This window comes from Engraulis encrasicolus, chromosome 11, assembly GCF_034702125.1.
Source record: "Engraulis encrasicolus isolate BLACKSEA-1 chromosome 11, IST_EnEncr_1.0, whole genome shotgun sequence".
Taxonomy (NCBI): Eukaryota; Metazoa; Chordata; class Actinopteri; order Clupeiformes; family Engraulidae; genus Engraulis; species Engraulis encrasicolus.
Genome location: NC_085867.1, coordinates 39,744,669 through 39,757,623, shown reverse-complemented (window position 1 = coordinate 39,757,623; position 12,955 = coordinate 39,744,669). Strand labels below are relative to the sequence as shown.

At 41.3% G+C, this 12,955-nt stretch overlaps 1 protein-coding gene across 3 annotated transcripts in view; it reads right to left on the bottom strand.

Moving 5' to 3' along the window:
* Positions 1-6,440: 6,440 nt before the first annotated feature.
* Positions 6,441-12,955, bottom strand: part of slc4a4b (solute carrier family 4 member 4b) — a 61,275-nt gene continuing 54,760 nt past the window's right edge. For 2 of the 3 annotated variants that reach the window (XM_063210589.1, XM_063210591.1), the window contains exons 21-25: positions 12,391-12,459; positions 11,845-12,018; positions 11,046-11,207; positions 10,524-10,626; positions 6,441-8,886 (exon numbers count right to left, since the gene is read on the bottom strand). In XM_063210589.1, coding sequence (XP_063066659.1) covers positions 8,846-8,886; positions 10,524-10,626; positions 11,046-11,207; positions 11,845-12,018; positions 12,391-12,459 — 549 coding nt within the window. In that variant the 3' untranslated portion in view covers positions 6,441-8,845. Of the gene's footprint in view, positions 8,887-9,736; positions 9,808-10,523; positions 10,627-11,045; positions 11,208-11,844; positions 12,019-12,390; positions 12,460-12,955 lie in introns of all 3 variants that reach the window. The other variant, XM_063210590.1, reaches the window with a different exon arrangement.

Genomic DNA, 12,955 nt, shown 5'->3' with positions numbered 1-12,955 from the left:
CGTTTGTAATCTGAGGTACAAGTGTCTCCAATAAGACAGCCAAACCTGAAAAGAGCGACAAGTGGAGAACACAATGCAGTAGGTGAACTTCGTTTTTTCATGGCTATTCTGTTAATGATGAAACTTCATTGCTTTATTGACAAGTTAAGGTTAGGAAAGCTTTGGTCAGGGTTCAGTTCAACATTCTTTCAATTGTAATCGGACTCAATGAGAGTGTGCCACAAGCATAGAAATATGAAGCATAGAAAAATGTGTGTGTGTGTGTGTGTGTGTGTGTGTGTGTGTGTGTGTGTGTGTGTGTGTGTGTGTGTGTGTGTGTGTGTGTGTGTGTGTGTGTGTGTGTGTGTGTGTGTGTGTGTGTGTGTGTGTGCGTGCAGAGTTAAGACTCCTGAATGAGTTCTGAGTATTTGAATGATGTAAAAAGTGTGCACTTCCATTTCTCAACAGTCTTTGAAGTTCTTTAACCAAAAGTGGCAATAATGAAACTCTCACTATTTCTAAGGTTGTGCCAAATAGCGGTGTAACAATGGAATAGTCTAGCTGCCACTCCACAGGCTACACTGGACAGAGCAACTCACACACTGCACATTGTGATCAGTGGCAAGATGCGCCTCTGATCTCCACTCATCTCTGTTGCTGGCCTTCTTCTCAATGGTGCTCCAGATAAGGGATCTCTCCTTCCTTTCACCTTCAATGGTGCTCCAGTTAAGGGATCTCTCCTTCCTTTCACCTTCAATGGTTCTCCTCCAGGTTGTCTTAGGATCGAAGGATCGGAAATCAAGTCAAGTCAAGTCAAGTCAAGTTTATTGTCAATTTCTTTACATGCACTGGTCATACAAAGAATTTGAAATTGCGTTTCTTGCTCTCCCATGCAGACATAGACTAATCTAGGTAAGGACATAGACAGTATAGACATAGACAGTACTCATACATGGACATAGACAGTATGGACGTAGACATTGCTCATACAGACATTTAAAGTGCAAGACTGGACAACAGAAGACTTGTAGAGAACATACATTAAGAGGAGGTATTTTGTTGTTCTTTTTTCTAAAAGTCCTTTATAGCGTTCTGACATAGTAATAGTAGCATTTGAAGAAATAAATAATTAAAAAAAGGTTTTTATTAAATACACCAGCAGCAGTATGTGTGTGTGTGTGTGTTTGTATGTGTTTTGTGTGCGTGTGTGCGTGTGTGTGTGTGTGTGTGTGTGTGTGTGTGTGTGTGTGTGTGTGTGTGTGTGTGTGTGTTTAGTGCAGGTAGAAAGTGCGGTGTGCGTCTGTGTGTGTGTACCTGTGTATGTGTGTGTGTGTGTGTGTGTGTGTGTGCGTATGTGTGTGAGTATGAGTTGTGTGTCAGTGTGTGTATGTTTGGGTTTAGTGCAGAAAGTGCAGTGTGCTTGTGTGTGTGCTTGTGTGTGTGTGTGTGTGTGTGTGTGTGTGTGTGTGTGTGTGTGTGTGTGTGTGTGTGTGTGTGTGTGTGTGTGTGCATGTGTATGTTTTGAGTTAGTGCAGGTTGAAAGTTCAGTCACAGATGTAGTAGTGCAGGTGGAATGTTCAGTCGCAGATATGGTGGTGGGGATGAGGGGGGGGAGCGTTGTCAGTGGCCTGGCTGGCTAGAGGCTGACAGTGAAGGGAGAGTGGGTTGAGTGTTCAGTATCTTGATTGCTTGATGCATCGTGCTGCTTGCAAGCCTGGTGGTACGGGAACGGAGGCGCCTGTACCTCTTTCCAGAGGGCAGGAGGCTGAACAGTTTGTGTGCAGGGTGGCTTGTGTCTTTGATGATCATCAGTGCTTTTCGGGTGAGGCGTGCGGTGTAAATGTCCTGCAGGGAGGGGAGTGGTACTCCAATGATCTTCTTCGCTGTGTTCACAACACGCTGGAGTGTCTTCCTGTTTTTCTCCGTGCAGCTTCCTCCCCACACTGTGATGCAGCTGGACACGACGCTCTCTATGGTTCCTCTGTAGAATGTTGTCATGATGGAGGGTGTAGCACTTGCCTTCTTTAGTTTGCGCAAGAAGTAGAGACGCTGATGGGCCTTCTTCGCCAGTGATGTAGTGTTGGTGGTCCAAGAGAGGTCGTCGCTGATGTGCACTCCAAGGAACTTGGTGCTGCTCACTCTCTCCACAGCATCACCGTCGATGGTCAGTGGTGGCAGTTGTTTTTTTTGGACCCTCTGAAAGTTGACAACAATCTCCTTGGTCTTGTTGACATTCAGCAGGAGGTTGTTGTCTTTGCACCATCTGGCCAGCAGGTCTACTTCTTCTCTGTAGTGGGTCTCATCGCCCTTAGTGATGAGGCCCACCAGTGTTGTATCATCCGCAAACTTCACTAGATGGTTAGTGCTGTGGGTCGTTGTGCAGTCATGTGTCAGCAGCGTGAACAGCAGGGGGCTGAGAACACAACCTTGCGGAGCCCCCGTGCTCAGGGTCAGGGTGCTTGAGGTGTTATTCCCTACCCGTACTGCTTGTGGTCTCTGCATCAGGAAGTCCAGCAGCCAGTTGCAGAGGGAGGTGCTGAAACCTAGTTTGTCCAGTTTTCTGATGAGTTGTTGTGGTATTATGGTATTGAATGCTGAGCTGAAGTCAATGAACAGCATTCTCACATATGAGTCTTTATTGTCCAAGTGGGTGAGGGCTGGATGGAGGGCAGAGCAGATTGCATCCTCCGTGGATCGCTTGGCTCGGTATGCGAACTGGTAGGGGTCCAGGGTGGGGGGTAGGGTGGCTTTGATGTGTGACAGGACTAGCCGTTCGAAGCACTTCATGATTATGGGCGTCAGTGCTACAGGACGGTAGTCATTGAAGCATGATGGTGATGATTTCTTCGGCACGGGTATGATGGTAGCAGCTTTGAAAAGTGATGGGATGACTGCTTGCTCCAGAGAGATGTTAAAGATGTCTGTGAAGACATCCTTCAGCTCTTCTGCACAATCCTTCAACACTCGGCCAGGTATGTTGTCTGGGCCAGCTGCTTTGCGTGGGTTGATGGTGGCCAGTGTCCTCTTCACACTGGCAGAGGAAATATTCCACTGATTCATTCAGTCAACTTGGCATGGACCTTGCCTGGTTAACACCAGACCTAATCACAAGTGAGATTAGGTCTGGGGAGTTGCCTATTGTAAATTCTGTATGGGGCCGGAATACTTGGCTATTATGACACACTGCCCTGCTCTCTGATTGGGCAGAGAAACTGTTAAGGTCGGAATGCTTGGCCATTATGACACAGATCCCATGATCTTGTACGTTATGAGTCATCCTCGCCATACTGTCTTTCAGATCGAAACGATTGTGTAGAACTAAAGGCAGTATGGGAGTTCCCAGGCTAGCATGGACCACTTGGTCTGGTGCTTGTTATTCGTACATGTTAGAACTGTTAAAGGGGGAGGCCAACTGACCCTTGGAATGATGTGATAAAGTGCTACCGGTGATGTAGTGCTACCGGTGATGATCAGTGATGTAACGAAAAGAGGAATTTGGACATGGCCTTCCTCCCTGTTCATTACTGTGCCTTGAACTTTATCGGAGAGCTAATCCCTTAAAACGTTTTTTTAAAGAGATTGAGGAAAGCAAACATGACTTGATGCGTAGTGAAGAGGACAGACCATCCACCACACTTGCTCAGAGTCAGGAATTGTCTGAATTCACCTTTGGCTAAGGCCCGCCCTAAAGTGCTTTTTGACCAATCACAGCGCAGCAAAAGGACGACCTCGGACAAACCTCGGACAGTTTTGACAGCGCTCCATTGAACTCAATGCTGAAATTGCATGTTTTCAAGTAGTTAGCGAGATACGGTCGTATTATTATTAAAATATGATTGGAAATTGTGCCTGGGGTATTTGTGACAAATGTGCAAGTCGCCCCGCGATGTAACAGGTGGTAATCACTTTCCTCTTTACCTAAAACCGGACTAATACTAGCAGCTGGATAGTCTGCCTTGAAGGGTCTCTCGGCAGCCTCACACTCGACTAGAAAGCACACGGATCAAAAACATACTTTGTGTGCTCCGATCATGACACCATCTCATTCATGTCCCTTTTCAGTAAGGTTGTAAGCAAACCACGAACCTGTTTCAGAGTAGGATTTTGGATTTCTGACCTAATGAATGAAGAAACACCGCTAGCAAAGTTAACTATCGGTCACGGCAGGAGTGTTTTGACTAGCAGCTGATGGACGTGACTTTGTTAAGCTACTGAAGATATAAACGCCAAACGTTAATGTTACACATTGCTGTGGTAGCTTTGAAGATGACTACAGCCATTAAGTTGTGTGATTTCGTTTTCGTCTAGCAAGTTTGAGTCAGGGCTCAAAAGTATGCGAGCTCAGCTTACCATGGTGCTGGTTACAATGCCTATCGATACCCATAGAAGAGCCCATAACAGCTGTGATGCATCGCATGACCGTTCAGAAAATAAATACTTATATTCACAATACTATGAATGCGTTTTTTATTTATTATGAGTGAATAACTGCTGCGATTTGCAGTCACTGCATAAATCACGTTGATATCTCAGCATTGAAAGTTTATCTGTCCGACCTAGCAACTGTAACTAAAGAGGGCGGGGCTTCCTCTGTGACAACATGTGATGAGTCCCCTGAGATAACGTGACTGAAACCATTTTGGTCTGTTTTACCTATCAAATGTAGTGTAATGTGTTGAGAGCAGACCCACTGTGGAGTAGAAATACCTCATTGATCCTGAAGGGGAACATTTTGGGAACTTAAAAAGCATCATAGTATGCTCTGTTTTCCTTCTGCCTGTGGACAAAACACAGGTGATTTTGATTCCCACCTCATCATCATTAGATCAGTCTTCACAATCAGCTGCTTCAAAAGATGATGGTGTCAGATAGCTGGCCAGAATAATTGCCTCAGCATGGTCCTCTTCCGCCAATTAAGAAACACATTGACAGTCTTGTAAGCTCAGAGAAAAAACGTTTGTTCTTCACAGTTTCCTGTAGAAAAAAGAGATACTTGAAGCTGTCTTCCATTGATTATGGAGATGTGATCTACAGGCTTGCCTCTGTCACGAATCTCAAGGCATTTGATACTGTACTCAGTGGTGTAGTCTACTTTTTTATGGTGGGTATACTGTATATTTGAGCATTTTTTGAAGTGGGTATACTGTATATATTTGTGCTATTCAAAACAATGGATCAATCAATTTGAAGTGGGTATACTATGTATACCTGCGTTCTACGTAGACTACACCACTGACTGTACCCAAAGCAGAGTCCATGTGCACACTGTCCAGGTGCTGGTGATGCGCAGTAAAAGTGATGCGATGAACCATCAGCGAAACGCGTTGTTCACCAAATAAACTTCCAGCAAAGATGACTAGTGCGGTGATTTATCCCTCTGCACTTGATACTGTCTCTGCACTTACAATTATTACTGGAGATGCCTACAGCACTCTTTATTGTCTTTTATTTGACAAAGCTCTGTGGGCTTCACCTTAAAGGGACACTGTGTGAGATTTTTAGTTGTTTATTTCCAGAATTCATGCTGCCCATTCACTAATGTTACCTTTTTCATGAATACTTACCACCACCATCAAATTCTAAGTATTCATTATGACTGGAAAAATTGCACTTTTCATACATGAAAAGGGGGATCTTCTCCATGGTCCGCCATTTTGAATTTCCAAAAATAGCCCTTTTTAGCTGCAAAAATGACTGTACTTGGACCACACTAGAACATATTTGTTCAATACTTAGTAAACCTTCATGTAAAGATCAAATTTGGCAATAGGCAGCCCAATTTCAATAAGCAGCATAGTTGCAGTGCCTTTTTTGACCATTTCCTGCACAGTGTCCCTTTAAAGAAGGGATATGTATGTATCGATTTCTTTCAATTTATAAGGCCCTTTCTGGCCAGTTTTCCATTGTACATTTCAGCTCTTTTAGTTGGATTTTCTAACCCTACCAAACTCATAATACCATTTTTTGCCTGAGGTACCTTTTGCCCTTAATGAGCTGGGCAAAACTGGTTTTAGTTTCTATGGACCTTGGACCATCATGGAATACACTTGGAAGTGTTGGTCCTAATAGCTTTATGTCATTGGAACTTTTTTTTTAAAACAGTTTTTTTTAAAACTCACAATCATGCACTTGTTTTAATAAATAGTTTGTAGTAGGCCTAATTAATAGATTGTTGTGATATTACGCATGCTGTATGTGTGTTGTTTTATATAGCATGCATGATTTTACTTGACAGCATTGCAAAGGAGGGCTATGCCCTCAATGATCCTTGGAGTTTAAATAAATCAATTCAAATCAAATCAAATATTTACTCTCTGAAGCCAGGGACTACACATTTGGCTTTGTGTGAAACATAAAATATACAGTATATTAGACAAAGCTATACAGTATATTGCCAAAATATAGTATTTACATTTGTGTTTTTTTTTAGTAACACACACAAGTATTAGTCTTAGCAAATATTTCATTTCATCAGTCATTTTTTATTTCTGATATGCATCTCAAGTTAATATATGGATGACAATAAAAACCATTGAATCAATGTGTAATAGTCCTCCAAGGCTCTTACAAAATTGAGATAGTACAAGGTCGAAATGTCACATCTCGACGTTTGAGTTCATCCAATATGATTTAGTCTCCTGCTCAATGCTGTAGTGATTACGAGGCTTGATTCTTTAATAACAACACCTTTTTCGCCATGAATGAATGATATGATAGTAACACAGAAGACAATTTGAGAACTAATTTACAGCATCTAGCAGAGCAGACACGGAAAGTCAGATCACATGTGACCAAAAAAAAACCCCAACAGAATGATGTTGAATAGTGCTCCGAAACGTAATGCAAAATCAACCTTGTCCACATCCATCGCAAGCTCTGACGAATGGCAAACAAACATATTCACACTGCGAAGATTGTCTTTATATTACCGGTACTTCAGTAATGAGGGCCAAACCAAAGCTGAATACAAGGCCCACTGTCTGAGTCCGATATCATTCACATCACCTTATATAATAATAAATATGCATCATTCACTTTTCATTTAAGTAAAGGTTTTTGGTAACGAATCTGACTGATTCAATTAGACTGAAACACAGCTTTGCACGTATATGTAGTATGCTGATCAGTGTTCACCACCATTGGCATGACCTGACTTGCACCAAATGAATCAAGTAGCATCACAACAACCGCCTCACCGCCTGCGCTTTTGAATCTCACAATCTACAGTCAAGGGGTCATGTGTAAAAAAACAAAACAAAAAAGAGAAAAGAAAAGAAAAAAAAGACAATACTGCATCTAAATCACTTCTTAAAAAATAATACATACAATACAATACAATACAATTCTTTATATCACAAAATCACAGACAGTAATAAAATGATCATTATTAACAACTTCAAAGTAAGAAGACAAAAAAATCAGGTCTTGATATTTCATCATCAAGTCAGGATTACATAATTATTTTCTATACAAATAATGTCATAAATAGTTAATCACATGCTTGTAGTGAATCTTTAAAAAATAGGAAACGTCCAGTATTGAACCCACATTATTTAAACAAACCAGCAAAAAAGAAAACCCAAACCATATTGATGATTGCATTTACATAAATGTTTGCATAAATAAATGTTTGTCTTCAGACTTTGAATGGCTGGCAGCTAAAAGTCAAAATCACAAGAGGTAGAGCTACCGAATAAACGTGTGTACACTTCTGCACTAAAGGAAATACCAGGGTTGTGTCTTCAAAACACAGGAAAAACTTGAGATCAAATTTATACAAACATTAAATTTGTTTGTTTTCACACAACACTTTGGCTCCTTTAAATGAATATTCTGCATGATGACAAAATGAAACCACTATGAGAAGCTGTTTACGCGTATGCGGATATTTTTGAAAACGCATTGTTTTGGCCTCTCGTTTACACATAAACAGAGTTTTAGAATGCTCATTTCAAAACTCTGGTTTTTAAAATTCCCCATTTAGGGGTCTAAATCGCACCTGTCACAATGGAGCTTTTATTTTTATCCCTATGTCGCGTTTATACGTAAATGGATTTAAAAAAATATCCACATTTAAAAATACCCACATAGGTGTAATCAGCACCTGAGAAAGGGGAGAAATGTGCAAAAGTCTGTCTGTCTGACATGTACTTCTTTATATCCTTTATAAGCATTACTGACCTTAAACACTATTTGTTCTCTTTCACATTACTGTGATGATTTGGTTTGGTCAAGATATCTAAAATGTTGCTATAAAAAAAGAGAAGTCACGCTGTACTATCTTGCAGAAGAAAAAGCAAGACCTTAAAAACTATTGATTCTTTCCCATGTGCTCTTCATAGTATAGGATGCAAGACTCTCAGAAACTACCATACTCCTTATATACATGTACATAGAAAAGAAATAAAGCTTTTATATTGCATCTTCCTCTAACCACCAGAGAGATACACAAAAGAGAGCAGCACTAAAGGTGATGACAACTAGGCGGCTTTTTGAGCAATGCTTGTAGGCAATGATACTATGAGATTTTATTTGGACAGTTTGTCACTACAACACTTTCAAGAGAACTTGAATCAGCAGAAGACATTTTTTCTCTATTATTTTATCAGAAAATTAAGACCCAATGATGTAGTTGCTCAGAAACATTGCTCAAAAAGTTGCCCTGTGTATCACCTTAAGTAATTCATAAGTAACTGATAATAAGACTGTGTACGTGTTAACATGTTGCTGTAGTGAAGAGCGACTTAGCAGGGTCACTTAAGGGGAAGTCTGCGAGGATGGCCTGCGAGTTTCAGAGAGGCGATTCCAGAAGGATCTAAGTTTCCAGAAATAACGTTCCTCTGCTCTACCTCCTCCAGGTCTACCCTCATCTGAGGCACAGATTAGATGAACGAGTTTCCAAACTCACTGGAGAGGAAACATAGAAAGAAAAGAAAGAAAATGTATTTTTAGTCTTCCCCAGCTATTTTGTTAGCCATCTGTAATGTCAACATATTTGCTCAAGCCATTCACTAAATCAGCCATTCATGCTAATTGCTAAATTGGTAATATAATGACCAATGCTAAATACCACTTACGGCAAATAGATGAGTGGCCTATTAAACAACACACAGGTAAAACTAGGTGACTTGGTCCATACACAACACAGCTCATAAAAATGCAAGGACCAATATCTATGTTACCATTATAGGTGCACTGTGTAAGATTTTTAGTTGTTTATTTCCAGAATTCATGCTGACAATTCACAAATGTTACCTTTTTCATAAATACTTACCTCCACCATCAAATTCTAAGTATCATTATGACTGAGAAAGAAAATTGCATGAAAAGGGGGATCTTCTCCATTGTCCGCCATTTTGAATGTCCAGAAATTGACATTAACCCCTTAAGACGCGGCTTTATACATTTGTTGTTACCGGTATGGTAATGACCAAGTCATGGTGCATTACTAAAGGGCCTGTGTTGTGTCATAGTATTGTAGTGCTATGGTAGGTACATGTCAATGACTATTACAGCGTACCACTGGAGGTACGGCGCGCATTAAGGGGTTAATATTTTATTTTGATCATACTAGTAAATATTAGTTAGTTACTAGTTCATTATTTAGTAAATATTCATGAAAAGATCAAATTTGGCAGTAGACAGCCCAATTTCAGTGAGCAGCATAGTTGCAATACCTACTCTGGCCACCATCCTACACAGTGCACCTTTAACAACATGGCAACATCTTTGACTTGGTTAAAATCAAAGCCATTACCTTAGCCTACGCTTGGGCTCCAGAAAGTACATTCCATCAGTAGGGAGAAAGGAAAGCGGGGGATTTAGTTCCTGTGGATGTAAAAACATGCGGTTAGACACCATATAAGCGGACTTGACAGCGTTATTACATGGGAAAGAGAACACAGGTTGAAAGAGTCAACTATGGGTTATGAAAGCATGCTTGAAAGAAGAGAGTCCTAAAAGATAAAAAGAATCAGAAGGAGATAAAGTGTTAGTGCCGTTTAGCAAGATGGAAAAGGCAGCAGCTTAGCCACGCTGATAGGCTGTAGACCTGGCTAGGGGGTTAAAGCAGCTGTTAGTAGAGGTGTTAGTAAGTGTGCCGCTAGCGAATTAGATAAACAGCTCAACAGCAGCAGTCAGCAAAAGGGGAACACAGCAGAGAAAAGCAGCAACGGCTTGCCATAGTTGATGCGTAAAAAAGCAGCAATGGCTTGCCACATAAAGCAGTAGATCTATGCATATGTCTCGTGAAAGTCGGAAGGGGAAAGAATAAGCATAATGAGAAAAAAAGTGAGGCAATGTTACATAGCAATAACTCAGGGAAGTTAGCAAAGAAAAGCAGCAATGGCTTGTCACACAGACGCTTATGACCCATTGAACTTAGAATCCTCAGCATTTAAGCAGCCAGCTCGGAAAAAACAGGTGCAGAGAGAGGAAGGTCAGTATAGGTTCCCCTCCCCAGGTGGCTTGGAGGTTGGGTCGGTAGGTCTGATGATGACCACCCGCCTCTTGGGCCCCCGTGGCTTTGGCTGCCGGTTACTCACTGTCTGAGGCACCATCTCCCAGCATAGCCTCCTGTTCCATCATATCCATGGAGATTTTAATACTCGGGACACTCGGGATGTTCTCAAGGTGATGGCAATCCGACTGTGGGCGTAGGAAATGCTCTGTTTTATGATCTGCTTCATGCAGTTAGACATTTACGAACCAGACTCCTTGAAACCCGCACTGTAAGAGTTGCTTGGGGTCATCATCTTCTCAATTATGAAAAAATGTAACTCAATAACTTTTTATTTTCTTCATTGTGTAGTAGTATATCAATGTAAAAAGCTTCATGCAGTGAATTGTCTTCATTTATAAAACTTGCATCATAAAACAGGCCTTTTCCCCATACCAACCCATATCATCTCTATGTCAAAGGAAAACCCAACACTGAAAATGATGTGGCAGACTGAACACTACAATAACAACCATTCCAAATACATCACTGAACACATCTACTGTATGGGAATCTATTCTGATTCTGAATGTTACAAATAAAATTTTTGTTGATGACTCAGACATACTTCATTCAACTGGCTGTCGATGCTTCCTTTCTTTTTCTTCTTCTTCTTCTCGTCCTCCTTCTTCTTCTTGTCCTTCTCAGGCATGACGTCATCCAGGTAGCTGAGGTCGTGCTGAGAGAAGAGGTAGTCCATGGCCTTCCTCACCGCCACCAGAGCCAGGATCTGGAGATGGACAACACCACACCGGAGACTATGTTAAAACTACACTTCACTGGAGTGGTTTTCATATTTTCATAGCCCATCTCCTTAACCACTAGGCCACAGCTGCCCCAGTGACCTCTGACCTTTGCAACAAATATAAATGAAGAGTTCAGATGCAAAACCCCTCAACTCCATTTCTGAAGACCTGCACTTCAATATGTTTAGAGAACCCTGTTGTTGGTTTGGTTTACATTCATGTACTTGATGATACATATTAATAGTTATATTACATAAATAAAATAAAAAATATGCAATTTTGATAGCTTTGTATTAAATAAAAATGAATTAAGATTATTTTCTGAAAAGGCACATAGGGGGTTTTGCATCTGAACTCTTCAAATATAAAGCTTTTTTTTGTTTACAATTTTATGTTTTAATTAGTCACGGTATCACAAACATCACATGCATCACAAACTGGGAAATAACATCAACCATTTGTTCCTTTTTCCACATCATGACTTTTTTTTCTCACTCCACCCATTCCTCCCTCCGCACACATGTGCCCCCCACCCCACCCAGTCAGCCCAACCCAGGCAGCAATATAAAGTATTTTAATTATTGAAGATGAGTCTATAAATCATGAGTGGCTCGTCCTTACCATGACGGGGAATACGATGGCGGCCACGGTGGACTTGAGTACCCAGAGCAGTGCCAAGCAGAGCACCTGGATGAAGGTGAACAGGTGTATGCGGCGCAGCGGCACGTGCCGCAGGTAGATCAGGTCCGGCTGATGCTTGGCTGGCATGAGGAGCAGCTGCAGACGGTCCATGAACTGCACAGCACACATGCACACGCACACGCACACACACACACACACACACACACACACACACACACACACACACACACACACACACACACACACACACACACACACACACACACACACACAGGAAACAGAGGACATGCAAGTCAGAAATGCAGGATAACAAGATGTCTTGCTCATGTGTACAAATCAAATGACACACTCAAACAGAAACCATCACTTTTCACATTTGTGTGTGTGTGTGTGTGTGTGTGTGTGTGTGTGTGTGTGTGTGTGTGTGTGTGTGTGTGTGTGTGTGTGTGTGTGTGTGTGTGTGTGTGTGTGTGCGTGCGTGTGAGCACACCTCTGAACATTTTGAGAGTAACATTAACTTCTTACCTGAACCCCATTAAGGGATGCAACTCCCATGTAGAGAAATACTCCATAGAGAACAGGCATTGGGATGAACTGATGAAAGCAAGAAAGAAAAGCGACACTTGTCAAGCAACATGGCATCAAGACTACAGTATACAGCATAATGTTTTACCGTCTTCAAGTGTCTCTAAGCTTTTGCTTGTTTTCACATACAGTAGCAACAAGGACAGCACAAGGAAGCACGTGACAAGTAAAAATCTTGAATCTTGAAGATGCATTGTACCAATGTGCGGAAGTCACTAGCATGAAATAAAAACCTATTTACTGTATGAGATCAGTATATGTCAGTAGTGTAGTTGTATAATAATAATATAAACAGCAGCAACACCACAAATTACAGTATAATGTGTTTTGTTTATAAGTGCCTTCAGACTACTGAAGGACAATACACAATACAAAGATAAAACGTGTGACTAACAGACTACTACAGGGATCCTCCCTGACAACACAATGGATAACCTTGGACACACAACCACAAAGTGGTATTTGGTAAACCAAGTTGAACGTCACAGTCTTTAAGAGCAATTGG